The 21,568-nt window shown below is 43.1% G+C and overlaps 1 protein-coding gene across 3 annotated transcripts in view; it reads left to right on the plus strand.

Moving 5' to 3' along the window:
* The window catches only part of KCNH1 (potassium voltage-gated channel subfamily H member 1), a 390,176-nt gene that overhangs the window by 51,547 nt on the left and 317,061 nt on the right, over window positions 1-21,568 (plus strand). For all 3 annotated transcript variants that reach the window (XM_058701734.1, XM_058701731.1, XM_058701732.1), the window contains exon 5: window positions 1,318-1,436. In XM_058701734.1, the coding sequence (XP_058557717.1) occupies window positions 1,318-1,436 (119 nt within the window). The remainder of the gene's footprint in view (window positions 1-1,317; window positions 1,437-21,568) is intronic.

The raw sequence follows: 21,568 nt of genomic DNA on the forward strand, positions 1-21,568 counted from the left end.
GCTGCTTAACTTCATTCCTCTGGATTCCAAGTCTATCTTGGAAAGGTGCTCCAGGGTAGAATTTGGCAGAACTGAGCTCTGCTGCAAGGTGTTGAATACTGCCAAACACTAAGGGATAAAAACCAAAAAACATCACCTAGTCCTGTTTTTAGCTGCCATGTAAAAAGAGCCGGGTGCTCTGTTTACTTGCTATCTACTCCACGTCTAGGTCTTTGGAGCACCTCAACCCCAAGGTTGGTCTTGACAACACTGCCAGGGTTTCATGGGTCTCTTGAGGCAATTGCCATGGTCATAACCTGGATGCAGATGAGTTGGGTTGCTGGATATTGGAATGGACAGTTGTCTTTGGAGATAATTACATGCAGTAAAGATCACTCATATGTCTTAGATTCTGCGTTGTGGAGGGGGCTGGATTGGAAAAAGATCAGTATTTTACTTTTCCTGGAGGAGCTGGTCCAGAGTGCCAAGGAGGCCTCCAGACAGCCTCTGTTTCAGTCTGCTAACCTGAGCCCACTAAACTTAGCCCCTTTGTTTTACCAGACAAATGCACCCTGCCTTTAGGCAGCTAGAGTATTTTAATTTCCACTTTACAGATAAGGCTTAAGCAATTTAAATGACTGGTTGGTGATCACAAAGCAAGCTGGAGGCAGAAATGGGACTTGTGTCCAGATTTTTTTGTTCCAAGTTCGGCTCTTTGGGATTCTTGTTATTTGGAGGAACCTGTCACCAACTGTCCTTCCCCCATCCCAGAGCAGACTAAAATATGCCTGTGCTTCACCCCCCCGCCCCCCCAAAAGGGATTAGATTCATTTCTCATTCCCCTGGCTTTGGAGAATGCATTGCATGGGATAGCCATTTAACTGGCTTGTCCACATAACACTTGGAACCTGCTTGGTCTCTACTAGATCAGACTACGTGGGGGTTGGGGGCAGCTTGAGCCCAAAGTCTGAGAAATATCTCAATTGCCTGGCATTATCTGGCAGAAAAGCCTTGAGATAGAATGGAAACATCTGGGTTCTGGACTCTGTAGTCATCTGAGCACTCTGTGCCCCAGTTTTCCTATTTGTAAAACACTACTAAAACCTGTCACAAAGCTATGATTAGGATAATGTGAAAGGGGAAGAGTAAATTGCGACACAAATTTGTCTAGGTGCTTTTTTGAGCAGCGAGTCTGGGCTGGGAGGAATACAGAATGATTCATGGGAGCCCAGGAGGACAATGGGTGTATGTGCTTCTGACAGCTTAGCTTGTGGTGTGAATGTCCATGACCTTCAGGACATGGTTGAAGCTGTCCTTTCTCTCCTCTACATGCTCCAGGCTGGGGGAAGTTTGCTCGGCTGACCAGAGCACTGACGAGCAGCAGGGGGGTCCTGCAGCAGCTGGCTCCCAGCGTGCAGAAAGGCGAGAACGTCCACAAGCATTCCCGCCTGGCTGAGGTAAGGGCAAGGGGCCAGCTCGTCTTAAACCGCACTTCCCTGGGATCCCTGGGACTGAGAAAATGCCACAAAGCAAGTGTGTGGTTTGGAATGGACTTTCAGGACCCTCACACTCATGTGTTGGCTGGGCTGCACACCATAATGAGTGACTTTGGGAAAGTGACCTAATTGCTTTGAGCTTTGTACTTTCCCATATGTAAAAGGGGCCTGCAGACAGCTCTGTTCTAACGTATTGAGGTTACAGGTGTCAGTTCACTTTTTTTGAGGGAGTAGAGAAAGAACCAGAAGTGCTATAGACATGAAGGGGTTTTTACTTCTAAACCATAAACAATTTTGTTATTCAAGCAATACATATTATTAGAGGGGAAAAAAAAGGTACAGAAGCAAAAAGAAAAAAAACAACAACCTGTAATCTCACTAACCACATGGCTTTATTATAATTTTTGTATACATTCTTTAACTCTTTTCTTTGCATATATTGTCTTTCCTAAAGCCTAATAAATACATTTTTCATTTTAATATTTATGAAGTTCAGATGTATCTAAGAATCAATGTGTATATTTGATACGGTCGTGTTATCTTTTCTTCCCTTTCTATAATCATGAACATCTTTCCAGGTTAATACATGTACCTGAAATTCTTGTTGTTCTGGTAACCTTTGTAGTAAGGAAAACCTGTGACAGGTGGTATTCTCCCTTTTACTGGGACAAATGAGCAGCTGGGATGCCTGGACTTAATGAACCCAAATTACTGGACTCTGGCATCCAAATCACATTATCTGCCTTTGATGGTGTCTGGTCCTCATTCTTTCCACTCAGCCTGGTGGACCAGATAAGAGCATTATACCCTGCACACAGCAAGCTTTCATTTTAGCCAGAGATGACTGTGTATGTTGTCTCTCTGCCTGGTGGTGGCCACTCAGTTCTTGACCCTTGCTCCGATGCCAGGACCCTTTCTGGCCTGACTCCTGGCTCCCGGACTCCTAAGAGAGAAACTGCCAGCATGGTGTGGCTCACAGGGGTGCTGCGCACAGGTGCACTGAGTGTCAGATGCGTTAACTGCAGATCTCCTTGCGGCATCCCAAAGCTTTGGCCAATAGTGGGAGTGGGAGGATTCACCTGTGTCATGTTAGAGAAGGAGAGGCATTTGGAAGCATAGTTTTTGGTCATGATGTGGGCTTAGTATAAGATAGGAAGAATAATAAAGGAGACCTTTTGTTCACAGCCTGCACTTTGCTTGTTGGGTCTTTTGGTTAATAAAACAACCTCCTTTGGGGCTGTTCTCTGCCTTGCTGACTCTTAGCCACTCTGCTTGCCGTTCCTTGCACACACCTCGCCTGCTCTTCTCGCAGATATCTGCGGGGCAGTTTCTTCACCAACTCCAAGTCTTTGCTCAAGTGTCATTTTTTTCTGGGTGGCTCCCTGAATCAGGGTTCTACCAGAGAAACAGAACCACTAGGATATTTGTATGTTAAGAGATTTATTGCAAGGAATTGGTTTATATGATTGTGGGGGCTGGCTAGGCAAGTCTAAAATTTGTAGGGCAGCTTGGCCAACTGGGAAAAACTCTTGGACGGATCTGATGCCAAAGTCCACAGATGGTATTTCTTCTCCTGCAGTTCTGCTCTTAAGGCCTTTCAACTGATTAGGCAGGGCCCACCCAGATTATAGGGTATATTCTGCTTTCCTGGAAGTCGGCTTATTGTAGCTATCACATCTACAAAATTCCTTCACTGGAATGCTTAGATTAGTGTTTGATCAAATAACTGGGTACCATGGCCTAGCCAAGTTGACACATAATACTAACAATTACAGTTCATGCCTTGTCAGCTTGTCATACACATTTGCTTAAACCATACTTAATCTCCCAATAAAGACAGTAACAAAGTCATACTTTCACTTAACATGCTCCCCTTATCCTGCATATAACCAAAAACATGCCAGCTCTTCCCACAGAAGAGGACACAAAATCCTTGGGTGATGTTCACTCTTCCCCTTGATACTCTGTCACTTAAATACTCAGATGTAAACTAGTATTAATACATCTTATGTTTGTTGATAGGGGGCAAGAGAGGGAAGAAAATAGAGTATTTGCTTAATATATGTATATATACATATATATGCGTATGTATGTACTATATACACACACACACACATTTGTACGAAAATGAAAATACTCATAACTCCTAATTCTCTCCTGCTCTTTTTCTCCACTTAGTCCCTTATAATGTACCATACAGCTTATTCATTTATTCTGTTTGTTACTCATCAATACATCCCAAGTACTTAAAACAGTGCCAGGCACATAGTATATAGCTTATCAGTAGTGGGGGTTTTTTTTTTTAATTGATTGAATTGATGACAGAAAGGAAATGATGTAGTGTTTTTGTCGACCTGTCTGGCAGAAGCACTTGCTCATTGACTGGCAATATGAAGCAGACATCTGGGTCCCATCCCAGGGAATAGTAAATTTTAGTTAGCCTGGCTAGAGGCTTATGGATTTTATCTTTACCAAGAACCAGATTTGGATTTTGTTGATTTACTCAAATGGTTTTCTGTTTCCAATTCATTGATTTCTGCCCTAAGGTTTATTATTTATTCTCTCCTATTTACTTTGGGTTTAACTCACTCCTCTTTTTTTTTAGTTTCCTAAGCTAGAAACTTAGATTATTGATTTTTGATCTTTCTTCTCTTCTCATATATGCATTCAATGCCGTAAATCTTCCTCTAAGCACTACTTTCACTGCATCCCACAAATGTAAGTTCTGTGTTCATTAAAAAAAATTTTTTTAATGATTACTTATTTTTGAGAGAGAGAGAGAGAGACAGAGTACAAGGGGGAAGGGGCAGAGAGAGAGGGAGGCACAGAATCCCAAGCAGGCTCCAGGCTCCAAGCTGTCAGCACGGAGCCGGATGCAGGTCTCGAACTCATGAACTGTGAGATCATGACCTGAGCCAAAGTCAGACACTCAACTGGCTGAGCCACCCAGGTGCCCCAAGTTCTGTGTTCATTTTAAACTGTTCTCAGTTTAAAAATAGTTTGAAATTTCTCTTGAGATTTCTTTTTTTATCTCATGTTATTTAGAAATGTGTTGTTTAATCTCCAAATATTTTGGGGTTTCACAGCTATCTTTTTGTTATTGCTTTCTAGGTTTTAAATCCACTGTAATCTGAGACCAGACATTGTATAATTTCTGTTGTTTTAAATTTGTTAAGGCTGTTCCACTGACAATAAGTTCCTTAATTTTTTTCAGAGAAAATCATTATTTCTCCCTTACTTTTTTAAAAAAAAGTTTAGGGGCGCCTGGGTGGCGCAGTCGGTTAAGCGTCCGACTTCAGCCAGGTCACGATCTCATGGTCCGTGAGTTCGAGCCCCGCGTCAGGCTCTGGGCTGATGGCTCGGAGCCTGGAGCCTGTTTCCGATTCTGTGTCTCCCTCTCTCTCTGCCCCTCCCCCGTTCATGCTCTGTCTCTCTCTGTCCCAAAAATAAATAATAAAAAAAAAAAAAAAAAAAAAAAACGTTGAAAAAAAAATTAAAAAAAAATAAAAAAATAAAAAAATAAAAAAAAGTTTACTTATTTATATATATAGAGTGAGCACGTGTGTAAGCTGGGGAGGGGCAGAGAGGGAGGGGGAGAGAGAGAGAGACAGAGAAATAGAGAGAGAGAGAGAGAGAGAGAGAGAGAGAGAGGGAGAGAGAGAGAATCCCAAGCAGGCTCTGGGCTATCTGAGCAGGGCCTGACGCAGGGCTTGATCTCATGAACTGTGAGATCATGACCTGAGCCAAGATAAAGGGTAGGATGTTTAACTGACTGAGCCACACAGGTGCCCATCTCCTTCACTTTTTAAAGATCATTTTATAGGGTACAGAATTCTAGACTGGTGATTGTTTGTTTGTTCTTCTCTCAACTCTAAATATTTTAGTCTGCTCTCTTTTTGCTTATGTTTCTGAGGAGAAGTTAGATATACTTCTTATCTTGGCTCCTTATAGGTTAGGTATTTTTTGCCTCTGGCTTCTTTCAGGATTTTTTTTTTTTTACCTTTGATTTCCTGCAGTTTGAGTATGATGTATGCCTGTGTGTGTTGTCTGTTTATTTAATGGTCCTATATTCTGTTTGTGTTCTGTGAGCTTCCTGAAACTGGGATTTGGCATCTGATATGAATTTGGGGGAAATTGTCAGTCATTATTGCTTCAAATATTTTTTCTGTTTCTCTCTTTCTTCCCCTTCTGGTGTCTCCATTACACCTATGTTATACCTTTTGCAGCTGTCCCACAGTCCCTGGATATTGTTTTATTTGATCCTTTTTCTCTTTGCTTTCGGTTTTGGAGGCTTCTATTAAATCCTCAAGCTCAGAGATTCTTTCCTCAGCTGTGTTCAGTCTGCTAATGAGCTCATCAAAGGCATTCTTCATTTCTGTTAAGAGTGTTTTTGATATCTAGTATTTCTTTTTGGTTCTTTCTTAGAATTTCCATCTCTTTTCTTACATAACCCATCTGTTCTTGCATGTTACATTTTCCATTAGAGGCCTTCGCATATTAATCATAGTTGTGTTAATTCCTGGTCTGATAATTCCAATGCCCCTATCATACCTGGGTCTGGTTCTGATGCTGCACTGTGTCTTTAGACTGTTTTTTGGCTTTTGGTATGGCTTGCAGTGTTTTGAAAGCTGAACTTGACGTGCTGGGTAAAAGGCACTTGGGTAAATAATTAGGCCCTTAGTGGTGTGGGAGTGAGGTGTCAGGGGAGAAGCAGCATTTATAGTCCTATAATTAGCTGTTCTAAGGAGCTTATGCCCCCTGGAATGTGAATTTCACGAATGTCTCTCAGTATATTCCCTACTTAGGCCAGACAAAATGCATAGAGGGGCCCAGAATTGGATATCCCCACCCCCCTATCAGAGAGGCTCCACAAAACCTAATACATTAATTAGGTTCTGGTTCAATAGTTTCTCCTGAAGGCAGACTTTTTTTTTTTTTAAGAAGAATAGAATGCTCTCATGTATTTCAGTATGGTTACTTTTCTCCTCCTCTTCAAGAAGCATGAGAGTATATTTTTCTTTGATTTTCACTGTGAGGTTGGCTACAGGTCCTGGAGGTCAAGCTCTCAAAACCATGAGTGGCTCCCCCTGGAACTTGTAACTCTCAGACTTGGTCACACTGAGCCACCTGCAGCTTAGATTTCCCCATCCCGCACTAGTTTTTGTGCAGGCTTCTGCTCATGGAAAGTTGTTATTTCTTTTATTCACCTGCCCTCTTCTCCAATTTTGGTACAGCACTTTGCTGTGAAGTTTCGCTTCTTGGATGGATCTAAGAATTGTAGATTTTTCAGTTTGTTCAGCATTTTTACTTGTTGTTATGATGGAGTGACAGTTTCCATTCTGAAGTGGAAGTTGGCAGGTAAGTTTTAAACAGAGAAAATGTGTTCCCTGCTCATGGCCTGTCGCCAGTTTCCTGCTCAGTTTTCTCACTGGTAGGGGCCACTGGCCAAATGGTGATTACGAGTGTGGATACTGCAGACCTCTCCCACTTCTGGGAAGGTGTGGACACAAAGCCCAAGTGGACTGGAAATAGCAGTTTTGCTTTTGTGTGGATTGCATGCGTTATTTTCAAGGCCACCTTATTTCCCTGTTAGACTGCTTTCCTGAGCTCAGGCAGTCTGGCTTTAGTGCTCACCTTACTCCTCAATATCTCCCTCCTGGACTGATCGTAGGAAAGAAGGAGGCACTTACTGTATGCTATGTTCTGGGCTTCTTGTCTTTAATCCTCTAAACAACTTGGAGCAGTTTTACAGAGGTGGAAACTGGGGCATAGGGAAGGTCACAAACTTGTTCATGGTCACCTGGCAGTAGGGGGTATGAGCACCTGTTCTTTTAGCAGGCCAGTTTATTTTCAGATCTTCATGCATGAGTCAGGCCAGAGGACCCTTGTCAAGGGTTGAGTTCTGTGGGGTACACATGCTGAGTAACGGACCGTGAGATCGTGACCTGGCTGAAGTCGGACGCTTAACCGACTGTGCCACCCAGGCGTCCCCAACATCTATGAAGGAGAAGGGGGAGGAAGCAGCACTGGGGGAGGAGGGCCTCAGACCACAGTGCAGATTTGGTAGAGGCTCTGCAGCCTGACCAGAGCTTTGTAGCAGAGATGGCCTGCTGGGCTGGGCAGGGGGGGTCCCATACAGGGCACAAGGGCCAGGCCTCTGAGCCACCGTCTTGCTCAGTCAGTGGCAGGTGCCTCAGTGGAAAGTTCAGGTTTCTGTCCCTGAGGAAGCTAACAGGGGGCTGTCCACTAACTGCACCTGCAGCTGGGCAGAGAATCCTTTCTGGAAGTGGGATCTGAGGGGTTGTGTTTCAGAGTTCGCTACCACACTGTAATGCTTTCTGCCTTAATAGGGAGGAGAGGCACAGTCAGTGTATGGAAGGGCATCACTCCTGCTTAGAGGATTCTGCACTGCGGTTTTCACACAGGGCTAACCCTGCTGGGGTTTGGTCCATCTTGGAGCATTCTGCCGCCATGCCAGCCTCTCTGTCTGGAACAGCTGTGGGGAAGACATGGAGGGGAAAGCACCTTTCCCTGTCACGTCCTCTTTCAGTGCTTCCCTGTGAGCGAGCCAGCTCAGGATATAATGTAGATATGCCATCGTGACGGGCACATCATTCAGCCATGTGCCCGGGGGGTGCGTGGCCCAGCTCCTGATTCTCACCATCTCACCGTAAGGACACTTGGTACATGGCACGTGTTCTGCTGTTCTCCACGCCAGTGATCGCAGTGATGGGCTGAAGTAGCATTGCAGGTTCCAACCCACTGAGCAACTTACTCAGTTGTGAGAGTTCAGGCAAGTCATTTCACCTCTAAGAGCTCCCATTTCCTCCTCTTCCTTCTCTTCACGTGGAGGGAGCGAGTTCAAACGAGACTAATATGTACCCACAGATTTGTTCAGAGTAGGTTCTCAATGCAAACACTTTGGCATATAGTAAATGCTCAACGGTATTAACTTAATATTAAATTTTCATTTTTGGTTCTTTAAATCTTTATTTAAAAAGTTCTCAAGGGGCGCCTGGGTGGCTCAGTCAGTTGGGCGTCTGACTTTGGCTCAGGTCGTGATCTCACGGCTTGTGAGCTGTGCTGACAGCTCAGAGCCTGGAGCCTGCGTTGGATTCTGTGTCTCCCTCTCTCCCTGCTCCTCCCCCACTTGTGTGCACGCTCTCTCTCTCTCAAAAATAAACACTACAAAAAAAATTTTTTTTTTAAAGTTCCTCAAAAAAGGAACTTTGGGACAAGATGGATGGACATTGAGTACAGTGCTAAGTGAAATAAATCAGACAGAGGAAGGGCAAATAGTGTATGATCTTACTTATATGTGGAATCTAAAAACAAACAGGCAAACAAAAAAACCCGAAGTCATAGATACAGAGAATAGTTGATGGTTGCTAAGTTGGGGGTGGGAGAAATGGGGGAAGGGGTTCAAAAGTGTACAAACTTACACTTATAAAATGAGTAAGTTAGGGGGATGTAACATACAGCACGGTGGCTGTAGTTAACAATACTGTATTGCGTATTTGAAAATTGGTAAGACAGTAGATGTTAAAAGTTCTCATCAGAAGAAAAATTTGTAACTGTATAGTGATCATTTCACAACTATACACATATCAGATCATTATGTTGTATATCTGAGACTAATATGTTATACGTCAATTACATCTCAGTAAGGAAAAAATTTCAGTTTTCAGAGATAAAACAGGTTCTTCTTTATCAGATTTTAAAAGAGAGGTATATAAAGTAAGAAGTGAAATGTCCACTATTTCTTGGAAGTAACCATTTTTAAACAGTATATGAGTTTTATTACAATGTTTGTATATATTTATAGTGATTTTTTAAACAAAAATGTGGTCCTAGCATACAAATTATTTTCCATTGTGCTTTTTTCCCCCTACTTACTCGTGTATTTGGGATATTTCCCTAACAGTACATATGCCCTTCATTCTTTTTTTTTCCCCTTTAAAAAATTTTTTTTGACGCTTATTTATTTTTGAGAGAGAGAATGGGGGAGGGGCGGAGAGAGAGGGAAACACAGAATCTGAAACAGGCTCCAGGCTCTGAGCTGTCAGAGCCGGATGTGGGGCTTGAACTCACTAACCCTGAGATCATGACCTGAGCCAAAGTTGGAACCTTAAGCAACTGCACCACCCAGGTGCCCCCGCCTTCATTTTTACTGGTTCTTTTGTCTTCCACTTCATGACTATATCCAGATCTATTTAGCTATCTTCCCTTGATGGGTATTTATACAGTTACCAATTTTTGGCTATTATAGATAATACTTCGGTGAACCTCCTTGTATGTATATTTTTGGTTTTAAAATAGAAATCTTTTAAACAGAGAGGTAAAGAGTAATTTAACAAGCCTTCTTTTATTATACAATCTATATAGTGAATGTTGACAGTTTCTCACTTCAGATTCTTTTGTGAAAATTAAAATATTAAAGATAAAGTTGAGGTCCTCTTTAAACTTATTCCTAGAGGTAGTCATTATCCTGAAATTGTATATCTCCTTACTACTGGTGTTTTAATATTTTTATCACTTACGTATTTAACCATAAAGCACATATGGTATGATTGTGTGTATTTTAAAAATATATTTGTACAAATGATATCATACTGTGATATTTTATAACTTGCATTTTACACCCAACATTGATTTTTGAAAGCTTTTTATTTGAAAGAATTACAGATTCACAGGAAGTTGAAAAACTAGTATGGAGAGTGGTTCCTTTCACCCAACCTCCCTCAATGGTAACCTCTTATATAACTGTCCAACAATAGCAAAACCAGGAAATCGACATGTGTAGAATAAGAATCGCGTTACTTAAATTAAAGATTATATATGGGCTTTACCAGTTTTTACATGCATTCGTGTGTGTGTGTGTGTGTGTGTGTGTGTGTGTGTGTATGCATGTAAGTGTATATTTAGTTTTGGAAGGAGCTGCCAAACTATTTGCCAATTGCAGTTGGTTATATCACTTCATCTTCCTACCAGCAATGCGGTTTCTCTACATCCTTGCCAGCATTTGATATTGCCACTCTTTCTCATTTTTCACACTAATGAATGTATCGTGATAGCTCATCGTGGTCTTAGTTTGCATTTTAGTAAATGGCTCAAGATGCTGAACATCTTTTCTTGAGCTTGTTTCCAACTACAAGCTTATTGGGTAAAAAGCTTATTCATGTCTCTTGCCCATTTTTAAATTCAGTTCTGCTAACATTTCTTTATTTTTTTATTGCATTAAACATGTAGGCATACTTTAAAATCTTCTCTCTTACCATTTAATTTTCTCTCGAGCTTATCTACAGCTAGAGGTTTTTGGTGGGAGTCTGTTGGGTCCCCAGTTGTGGAGGCATCTGGATATGGTGATTGAGTGTGCCTGTACCGTATATCATAAAGTTTCCCCGGGATTCAGACCAGCTTTTCTGTAAAAGTTTTAGCCCTGGGGCTTCCGACCGTGTGCACAGTGTGAATTCCGGCTCCACCCTTGTGTATGGCATACGTTTGGGGTTTTGATTTGTCACACATAACGCTTTTTCTCCCCAAAGTTCCAGACACGTGTCCAGTTTCCTTTTATATGTGGTGGAGGTCTTTTGTTCTGTGTTTCTCTGTCAGGGCAGCCCTTTGTCACCCCAGCCAGAGCCTGTGTGACCCCCTCCTGTCCTCTACAGCGTGCCCCCTCTTCTGATAACCCCGCTTCCAAAAAAACACCTGGGCTGTTTGGTTTCAGCTCCTACTGGCCTCTTTGGTTTTGTGCTCCTGTTTCGCTTCTGATACCTGAGATTTTGAACTTTACGATTTCTTTTTAAATGTTTAATTTTTAAACAGCATCTCAGCATGTTTGGTATAACTGGAAGTTTGCCGTATTTGCTTAGTTCACTCTATTGACTGTTGGCTCTGTAAATACTTGCGCTCATGTGAATATGACAGGTTCCTAGAAGTACGATTAAGGAGACAGAGGGTACAAACATTTAAAACTTGGTAGAAACTGTCAGAGTTCACATGACAAGGTTGTACCCATTTACGTTGCCTGTCTAACCCCGTGTGCCACTTTCTTCTGTCCCCATTACTGCATGTGGTGCTACTGATTGCTTTACTCAGTCTAAAGTTTTAACATTTAAATTCATTAATTTTTTTTTTAAGTTTACTTATTTATTTTGAGAGGGAGAGAGAGTGAGCACAAGTGAGGGAGGGGCAGAAAGAGAGGGAGAGAGAACCCCAAGCAGGCTCCATGCTGTCAGTGCAGAGCCTGATGTGGGGCTCAAACCCATGAACCATGAGATCATGACCTGAGCTGAAATCAATAGTTGGATGTTTAACCCACTGAGCCACCCAGGCACCCCAACATTTTCATTAATTTTTAAAGGAGGAGCACTTACTTTTTTATGTACTGCACAGGGATTTGATAGGATAAATATAGAGGATGCCTGCCTTACATGGTCAGGGATGCTGCCCCAGCCGCCCATCAGTACAACGTGCCTGAACTGCATGAGCTGGTGAAGAACCAGCCAGCAGCCTGGGCAGCTGGACAGAGATGCAGAGAACTGAAGTTTACTTACTGCACATAAGCACAGCCACGCTTGCTGTCTGCATTCACAAGTGACGCTCAGAGGCACTGCCTGCTGCAGAGGCAGGTACCAGGTCCAGGATGAGTCTGTCATGGTTCCTAGTTTTCCAGTCTCACAGGCTGGAATCACCGGTGGAGGCTGCCAATATGTATGGGAGCAAAGGGTTATCCTTTTTCCTGGAAGCAGACTGTATGTACCTTGAAATTGGGATTTCCTGCTTCACTTTTTTGCTTTCTAGGTGTTGACTTCATTTGACTCTTCAGACTCAGGGAAGAGTGACACGCTCCAGTGATGCCTCGCTGCTACATGATACTCTCCTGTCTTGGAGAGGAGTCTAACTTTGACAACAGAAGCTTCTGCTACAGGGTTTTGGGCTAATTTTGCCTCTTGAAAAGAGTCATTTTAAATAGAACTGTCTCAGTGTGCTTGTAGGTAGTAAGTTGGTCATTACCGGAGGTATTTGGACGACCACTTGATGGTATTTTCAATGTGAGCTTGGGAAATAAGGATGGACTAATGGCCTTGCCGTTGCCTTCCAGCCCTGAAGGCCAGCATCGCTCCATGGGCACTCCCGGTCCATGGGGCTCCTTCTGACCAGCCCTCTCTTGTCTGACGACTGGCGTCTTGTGCTTGGGGGAGGACTCTTGGCTTTTCTCCTTGGTGTATCATTTTGTGTATGGTTTATTATATTTTAATAAACTGTTTATTCAAGACAGGCAGGGGAAAAAGCAAGTGATCAGTTATACCAGGGATCACCCATACATTTGATTTTGGTAAAAAGTTATAAATGATCATGTGAAATGATGCTTAAGGATTTTTTGTAGTTTTTTTCTTTTCTCCTTTCCCTCTCTCTCTCCCTCTCCTTCTCCCTCTCCCCATCCTTCCCCTTCCCTCCCTCTTTATTTTTCTCTCTCTTTCCTTCTTTCCTCTTAAGAGATAAGATGAGATAGTAGAATGAGAAGAGGATTTGGAGTCAGACTGACCTGAATTCTCATCCAAAACTCCACTACATTCCAGCTGTGTGACTTTCTGAAAGTTACTTCACCTCACTTATATTTCCTCATCTGATGAAATAAGGATACTACCTGTCCCGAAGGATGGTAGTAAGGATTTGCGATGCTTTACGACAAAAAGGGATCTTATCGCTTCCTGCTTAAAAATCCTTTAATGTAGGGGCGCCTGGGTGGCGCAGTCGGTTAAGCGTCCGACTTCAGCCAGGTCACGATCTCGCGGTCTGTGAGTTCGAGCCCCGCGTCAGGCTCTGGGCTGATGGCTCGGAGCCTGGAGCCTGTTTCCAATTCTGTGTGTCTCCCTCTCTCTCTGCCCCTTCCCCGTTCATGCTCTGTCTCTCTCTGTCCCAAAAATAAATAAAAACCGTTGAAAAAAAAATTTTTTTTAAAAAATCCTTTAATGTCATCTAGCCACTTCTTTGGGTGAATTTAAAATTTATGTAATGACTTACAAAATCCAGCTCATCTCTCTCCAGCCTTATCTGGCTGCCCCGGCTCTCTCTGAGCGTTGTCGGCCAGGTGGCACTCACACCGGTCAAACTCTCTTGCCTCTGGGACTTGGAATGTGCCCTTCCTCTGCCTGCAAGTTCTTGCTCCTTCTCTGGCTGGGCTAGTTCCTATCCATTCCTCAAGTCTCCAAGTAGACATCACACCTTCCCAACGGTCCCTGCCCCACTCAACGCCAGCTCAACCTCCTCAGTCCCTCTCCTTGCCATGTGCAATTTCCGTGTTGAGCACTCATGCCGCCAGGAATGCTGTCGTTGAATATTTGCCCCTTCTGGTGGATGGAAGGTGTGTGAAGGCAGGGGCATTGTCTCTCTTATTTATTCTACATCCGTGCCATCAAACGTAATAGTAAGTGCTTGGTAAAATGTTCATTAAATGAATGAAAGAAGAAGGAAGCAAGAACCTCATTCAGTGCTTCACACTTAGTAGGTCCTCACTAAATGTCAATTCCCTTTCACATTAACCGCCTCCTCCCTTGTCTGTCTTGGCCATGGTAGTGGAATACTATTTCTTGCTGATTTGGTGGGATGGCAACATTACTGTCATTCGTCCTCATCACTTATTCTCAAAACCTGAATTTAAAAAATTTGGATAAAGATTTCAAAATACAAAGTTAAAAGAATTTCTCAGCAGAAACCAGAGTAGAAGTAAGAAGAGTAAGAAGTAAGAAGAGTAAGAGGAAACCCAGATCGTTACCCTATTACATTTTGTGGGGCTTGGTACTGGACCATGACATAAAGTATATGGGTTAATACATTTAACTGCTTCCCACTGCCTTTATCTCTTCCATGAAAGAACAAGGACATCATGGAAAAAGTTCTAAAAATAACACCTGTCTGGTTTATGGAGAAGGGTGTTTATGACAGGAATTAAACAGTTGTTTAGCTTGGAGTGTTTGAAACCCCAAATCAGGCTTTATTTTGTAACCGGAGCATCATTCTCAGCTTCGTTAACATCCTGCTCTCCCATTTCCTTTGTACATTTTCTGGCGGGGACTGAGTTTGTCCTCACTCTGTAGTCATAAAAACCAAAATCGTTTCTAAATAGAAACAGAGTCTGTGTTAGGGAAGTGGGCGGGGCACGGGGGGGGGTGGCGCGTTTGCCTGGAGTAAGGGGTTCTGAGGGCTAGGGTTTCTCTTTGCCCACAGGGGGAGGATGTTTGAGAGAGTCGTGGTGGATGATGGGATGGTGGTGTTTGTGGGTTGCCCTGTGTCCTTAAATGATCAGTGAAGCCAGTTTGGTTGGTGAATCGTTGAGTACGTTGGGGCCACTGTGAAAGAGGAAGTTCCCTGTGTCTGACCCTGGGCCCTTCTGCTGCCATCCTCCCGGGAGATGATGGCTGCCACCCTCCAGGAGATGGCATTCTTGAGGCTGTTCGCTCCTCTGACCCTTGTTAGGACCCATCCTGGCCATGGTGGATTGGCCAGGTCTTCAGTGTCCCAGGACAGGAAGACTTTACAGTTTGCCCATGATCTTGTCCACTGCTCCTCCCTATTCAGCCCGCATCATCTCTTTCCTGGAATTCTGTGGTACCTCATAGCAGGCCTCCCTGTGCATCCAGGCTTGCCTCTTCTCCTTCTGTCACCCGGATGCTGGAGTACCTTCGCACACAGCAGTTGATTATGAACCTCCCTTACTTAAAATTCTTACCTTGACGTAAAGGGCACATCAAGGTTTGCCTTCCTCTTCCCTTATATTTAGCATCATTTTCCAATTTTGTCTTCTGTAGACACGTCACCCCATCAAAACACAAAATGACAACAAAATGCAAACCACTTCTAGGCCTCAGCCATACCAGGCTTCTCCCACACTCAGCTCTTACCCCACTTCCTCTACATAAGCCTTGTGTACACTGGGTGCTGAAAATGCCCTGCCTGCGTTTTGGCTGTCCATGGCTCATCCTTCCAGGGAGGTCTTGGCAATCACCTCACGTCTAAGCTTTTCCTGACTACCTAAGTCAGTTCATTGTCTCTTTTCCTCTGCTCCTGAAGTACTTTTATACATGCATCTCTTACCACTTTTGTATTATATTTTAGTAGTTTGGTTGCACATCTCTTTTCTCTTCAAAATTTTTTTAATGTTGTTGGGATGGGCACTGGGTGTTGTAAAAGAAACCAGTTTGATGATAAATTTCATATTTAAAAAAAAATAAAGGAATGCCAAGGTCTCTGGCATAGAAACTCAAAAAAATTTTTTTTAATGTTTATATATTTTTGAGAGAGACAGAGAGACAGTATATGAGTAGGGGAGGGGCATAGAGAGAGGGAGACACAGAATCCGAAGCAGGCTCCAGGGTCTGAGCTGTCAGCACAGAGCCCGACGTGGGACTTCAACCCACAGACCGTGAGATCATGACCTGAGCTGAAGTTGGATGCTTTATCGACTGAGCCATCCAGGCACCCCTTCTCTTTTCCTCTAAACTGTGGGATCTTTGGATCCTCATGGGTGACTTTGGTGTCCAGGTGTTCATGGTTGTTTCCATAAGAGTCCATAGAATTGATGGGATCTCTGAGGCCATTTTATTTTGCCTTTTTTCCCCCCAAATAAATGTATTTTATCAGTCTTCCTTTCTTACAAGGCCATTTTAGTTCTGTCATTCTTGGTCTTTGAGGAAGCCAAGGCCGTTAGGCAAACAGGATGTACTTCATGAGCTGATTGCTGGAGTCTTCCTGATTTTCACCCAGGATCTCCTGAATGGGAGAAGATATTTGCAAATGATCTATCCAATAAGGAGTTAATATCCAAAATTTATAAAGAAGTTATATAAGTCAACACCAAAAACCCCCACAAATAATCCCATTAAAAATGGGCAGAGGACATGATAGACATTTTTCCAAAGAAGACATGCAGATAACCAACAGACACATGAAAAGATCCTGAAGCAATCTTTTCCTTTATTTGTACAAAAATACTAGTGTTTGGATACTGCTTACCTATTTACAAGAAAAATTCATACATGTACACCCATATCTATATCTCTATTTTTGCTTGACCTTCACAGTATCTATCTGGAATAAGTGGTATTAGCTTCATTTTTCAGTAGAGGAAACTGAGGCATGGGGACCTCGCTTTGCCTGAGGCTCATCAGTAATGAAGCGAAGATTGACTTCCCTGATTTTTTCCTTGATTCACAAGGGAAAAACATGAGCTGGGAGTGAGGCATAGCAGAGGGCAGCACTTGAGATGCTCTAATTTCTAATCTACTTCAGTAGGAATCACTTTGTGTGGTGACCATCTTTTGACACAGAGGGTTTCCGGGTGAGGTGGCTTGGTCCCGCTTCTTTCTTAATCTAGCTAGGCGTGGCTTGGGGACCATGGCATATGGTCTTCAGGGAGATAGGCTCTGGCCAGTGTGGCTGGTTTGGGACTTTAACTGGGAAGGCCTAGAGAAGGTCTACACTGGGGGATGTTGCTTTCGACCAGAAGCTGGGTTCATAAGATGACAGGGTGACGTGTTGCCATCATGCAGAGGCCTTGTGGAAAAGCTGTAGTTTTCAAGGGTCCTACGACAGAAGAAAAGCATTGAATTAGGAAACTGGGCTTGGTCATCTGCAGTATGATTGTGAGCAAGCCCTTTTGCCTTCTGGGCCTATTTTCCCAATTTGTAAAATAAGAAAAACACCGGCCTTCCCCTCTCAGGAGGTTGTGTGAGATGTGATGACGTATGTCACTGTGCTGCGAAAGGTATTTCAGACTGTACAAACAGATTAGTGAACACACTTGAAGGCTCGGAGTTGGCAGCCTGGCTTGCGCTCCTAGCTCTCTGCTTACTCAGCCCTGGTATGACTCAGGGTGAGTCACTTTGTCTCTCTGAGCCTCTGTTTTCCCACCTGTAGAACCCCCTCACAGGGTGATTACGGGGATTCAAAAATCCAATAGAGGATTTTGGAACTAAAAGCACTAGAGAAATGTGACAGCCAGACAGATGTGCCTCTTCTTCATCTAGGGAAAAGCCCTAACTCCAGAATCAGTGTTTGAGATGAGCATTCTTTGGCATCATCAGTAATGGCCTGTAATGAGCCTTTCCGGTGGGCAGAGCCTGGGACTGGGTGTTGTAGGGGGAGGAGGGACAGGGAGAGTGTGACACTTGGTGAAGTAGTATCTGCATTTGGGGGACTCCTGGTCTGATTGGGCAGATAGGACAGACACAAGCCTGCTCTTGGAAGCGCATTTTGAAGGGGCTTCCAGACCTCTGCTTTGGAAGCTTCTACTGTACGAAACGAATCAAATGAAAGAAACTAGAAGCTCGTGTTCATGCTGACAAATGCAGAAAAGAGGTGGGGAAGATGACTGGCTGCTATGGTCCCTGGGACCGTCATTGTGTCCTCACGTCTGGGGAAGCTGTTCCTCTGCAAAGCTCTGGAAGTGTCACTGAACATCTAACATAAGGCAAGCCTCTTATGGCTGGACACAAGGTGGGCATCCCATCTCTTTTGAATCTGAACTCGAAGACTTCCTCCCTTGGGAGGACACTAACCCTTTCCCAGATAATGATATTCTGAATGACTCTGAGAAAGCTTTTTCTCCTGAGGATGACAGTCCTGGAGCTCATCAGAGTGGTGCCTGGTCTGAATCCATTTCCAAACACACTTCTGAGGGGGGAGGTAGGCCAGTCTCACAGGAATCTTTCTGATCAACATGCATAATTAGTCCTTTGTCACTGGACTCTGAAAAGACTGTTGGAGTCAGGTAGTTAAATGGATGCAAAATATTCTTTTGATCAGGAAACTTTTCTTAAGAATATAGGTTATCATGAGAAAGTTGCTTCATGGATATTTCCACCTTATGTTTTCTTTTTTTCTTTTTTTTGAGAGAGAGCATGTATGTGTGCACGTGCAAGTGGTGGAGGGGCAAAGGGAGAGGGAGAGAGAATTCCAAGCAGGCTCCATGCTGTCAGCATGGAGCCTGATGTGGGGCTCGATCTCACAGCAGTGAGATCATGACCTGAGTAGAAATCAAGTGTTGGACGCTTAACCGACTGAGCCACCCAGGCGCCCCTCCACCTTCCATTTTGTATAGGTAATTGCTAAAGAGTTAACATGAGAGGAAAATATATAGGATCACCAAACTACAAAAGCTTGACCTTCTGGGAATCATTTGTAGCCTTTAGTATAAAGATTTGGAAAAGAGTGTCACATTTATTCTGATCAAATATCCTAACATCTGAGTCTACTCCCAGAATGCAGTTACCCCATGGTTTCAGTGTGAAAGGCTACATCTCAGAGATGGAAGAGAGAAACTGAATTCGAGTCCCCAACAACCCTCCACATCTAGCTTCACACCTCAGTCAATCCCCTTTGAACACATGATATAGGAATAGAAGCGGGGGCGGGGGGGGGGGGGGAGAATCTGCGGTCAACCTGGAGTTTGGGGGAGGTATGAAGACACTGTTGACTGAGGCCTCATTCAAGCAGGGCTTCATAGTGTCCCGGAAAGGTTGGGAATCCACTTAGAAATAATTATGGATTATATTCAAGTGTCACAGGAACAGCCATTTTTCTCTAAAAAGGCATTTCCTCCTGAGGGCTTGTTACCAAGAATCCTGGAGCTCCAGGCAACTTTGCTGTACTGTCAGCAGGTGGCTGCTTACTTGTGGATTCCTTTAAGTTCTTGCTCAATAGTCTTATCACCCAGACTGTATTTTGCAAACAATACAATAAACCACTAATTAAGTCACCTACCTTTCCCCTGCCTTTCCCTTAGCTCAATGCCCAGGACCTCTTCTTTACAATGCTTGTAATTCATCTATATTCATTGACTTTGTAAAATTAAACTTCTTATTTTGAGGTAACTATAGCTTCCACATGGAAGAAATAATACATAGAGATCCCATGGGCTCTACCTCAGTTTCCCTGGATGGCAGCTTCCTGCAAAACTATAGAACAATAGGGGCACCTGGGTGGCGCAGTCGGTTAAGCGTCCGACTTCAGCCAGGTCACGATCTCGCGGTCCGTGAGTTCGAGCCCCGCGTCAGGCTCTGGGCTGATGGCTCGGAGCCTGGAGCCTGTTTCCGATTCTGTGTCTCCCTCTCTCTCTGCCCCTCCCCCATTCATGCTCTGTCTCTCTCCCAAAAATAAATAAAAAACGTTGAAAAAAAAATTTTTTTTAAAAAAACTATAGAACAATATCACAGCCAAGATACTGACATTGGTACAGTCAAGATACAGAATATTCCACTGCCACAAGAAAGCCTTGTGTTGCTTTTGTATAGCTACACTCACTTCCTTTCTGCCCTCATGCCCTCCGTAAGCCCTTGGCAACCATTAATTTGTTCTCTTTTGGTATAATTTTGTCCTTTCAAGGATCTTGTGTGAATGGAATCATGTAGTACCTTATCTTTGGGGATTGTTTTTTTCAGTCCAGCTCACTGCATGTATCAATAGTTTGTACCCTTATATTGCTGAGTATTTTCTGTAGTGTGGATGTACTGTGGTGTACCTAACCATTTATCTGTTGAAGGACATCTGGGTTCTTTCCAGTTTTTAGCCATTAGGAATAATGCTCTGTAAATATTCGTGTACAGGTTTTTGTGTGAGCGTAAGTTTTCATTTTAATGGGATAAATGCCCAGGATTGTAATTGCTGGGTCATACGGCAGTTGCATATTTGGTTCAACTGCAGAATTCTTTCCTGGAGTGGTTGTACCATTTGATGTTGACACTGACAGTATACGAGTGCTCCAGTTTATCTGCATTCTCACCAGCCTTTGGTGTTGTCACTCTTTTCTAGTTCAGCCATTCTCATAGGTGAGTATTGATAGCTTATCATTATATTAATTTGCATTTCCCAGATGGCACATCTTTTCATGGGCTTGTCTGCCATCTGTATATGCTCTTGGAGGAAATGTCCCTTCATGCCTTTTCCTCATTTTCTGATTGGATTGTTTGTTTTTTTTTATTGTTGAGTTTTGAGATTATACATTATACATTATATATTCTAGATACTATTTCTTTGTGGGGTATGTGGTTTGCAAAAAATCTTCTCTAGGTCATAGTGTGTCTTTTCATCCTCCTAAAAGAGCATTCTGCTCTTGGTGGGTGGAGTGTTTTATAAATATCGACTAAATTCTGTTGGTTGATGATGTTGTTGGGTTATGCTATATCCTTGCCAATTTTCTGTCTGGTTGTTCTATCAAAGATTGTGAGAGAAGTGTGTGGACTGGACTGTCTCCCCTTTCAATTCTACCAGTTTTTGCTTTGCACGTATTCAGAGCTGTCTGGTATATACACATCAGGGTTTCTCAACGTTTTTTTTTTTTTTTTTTTAATTTATTTTTGGGACAGAGAGAGACAGAGCATGAACGGGGGAGGGGCAGAGAGAGAGGGAGACACAGAATCGGAAACAGGCTCCAGGCTCCGAGCCATCAGCCCAGAGCCCGACGCGGGGCTCGAACTCACGGACCGCGAGATCGTGACCTGGCTGAAGTCGGACGCTTAACCGACTGCGCCACCCAGGCGCCCCCACATCAGGGTTTCTATGTCCTTATGAATTGACCCTTTTATCATTATGTAAGACACTTTTCTGTCTCTGTTGTTCAGACTGGGTAATTTCTATTGTTTCCTCTTCAAGTTTCACTGATTGTTTCCTCTTTCCCCTCCATTTTGCTGTTGAACGTATCTACTGAAATGTTTACATTGGTTATTGCATTTTTGGTTCTAAAATTGATATTTGGTTCATCTTTATATCTTCTCTTTCTTTGCTGAGACTTTCTACTCTTTTGCTATTTCTGACACTTTCTATTTTTTTTTTTTTTCATTTGTTTCAAGCATGTTTGTAATTGCCTGTCCAAGCATTTTAGGATGGCTGTTTAAAAATCTTCATCAGATATTTCTGACATCTCTGTCATCTTGATGTTGGCACCTATTGGTTATTTTTCATTCATTTGATATTTACCTATTTCTTGGCATAACAAGCGATTTTTGGTAGAAATGGGCATTTTGGAAATTTTATGTTTGGAACTCTGGATCTTATTTAAGCTTTTGTTTTAGGTGGCTTCCTTTGACCTGAATATG

This window comes from Neofelis nebulosa, chromosome 15 (genome assembly GCF_028018385.1).
Source record: "Neofelis nebulosa isolate mNeoNeb1 chromosome 15, mNeoNeb1.pri, whole genome shotgun sequence".
NCBI lineage: Eukaryota > Metazoa > Chordata > Mammalia > Carnivora > Felidae > Neofelis > Neofelis nebulosa.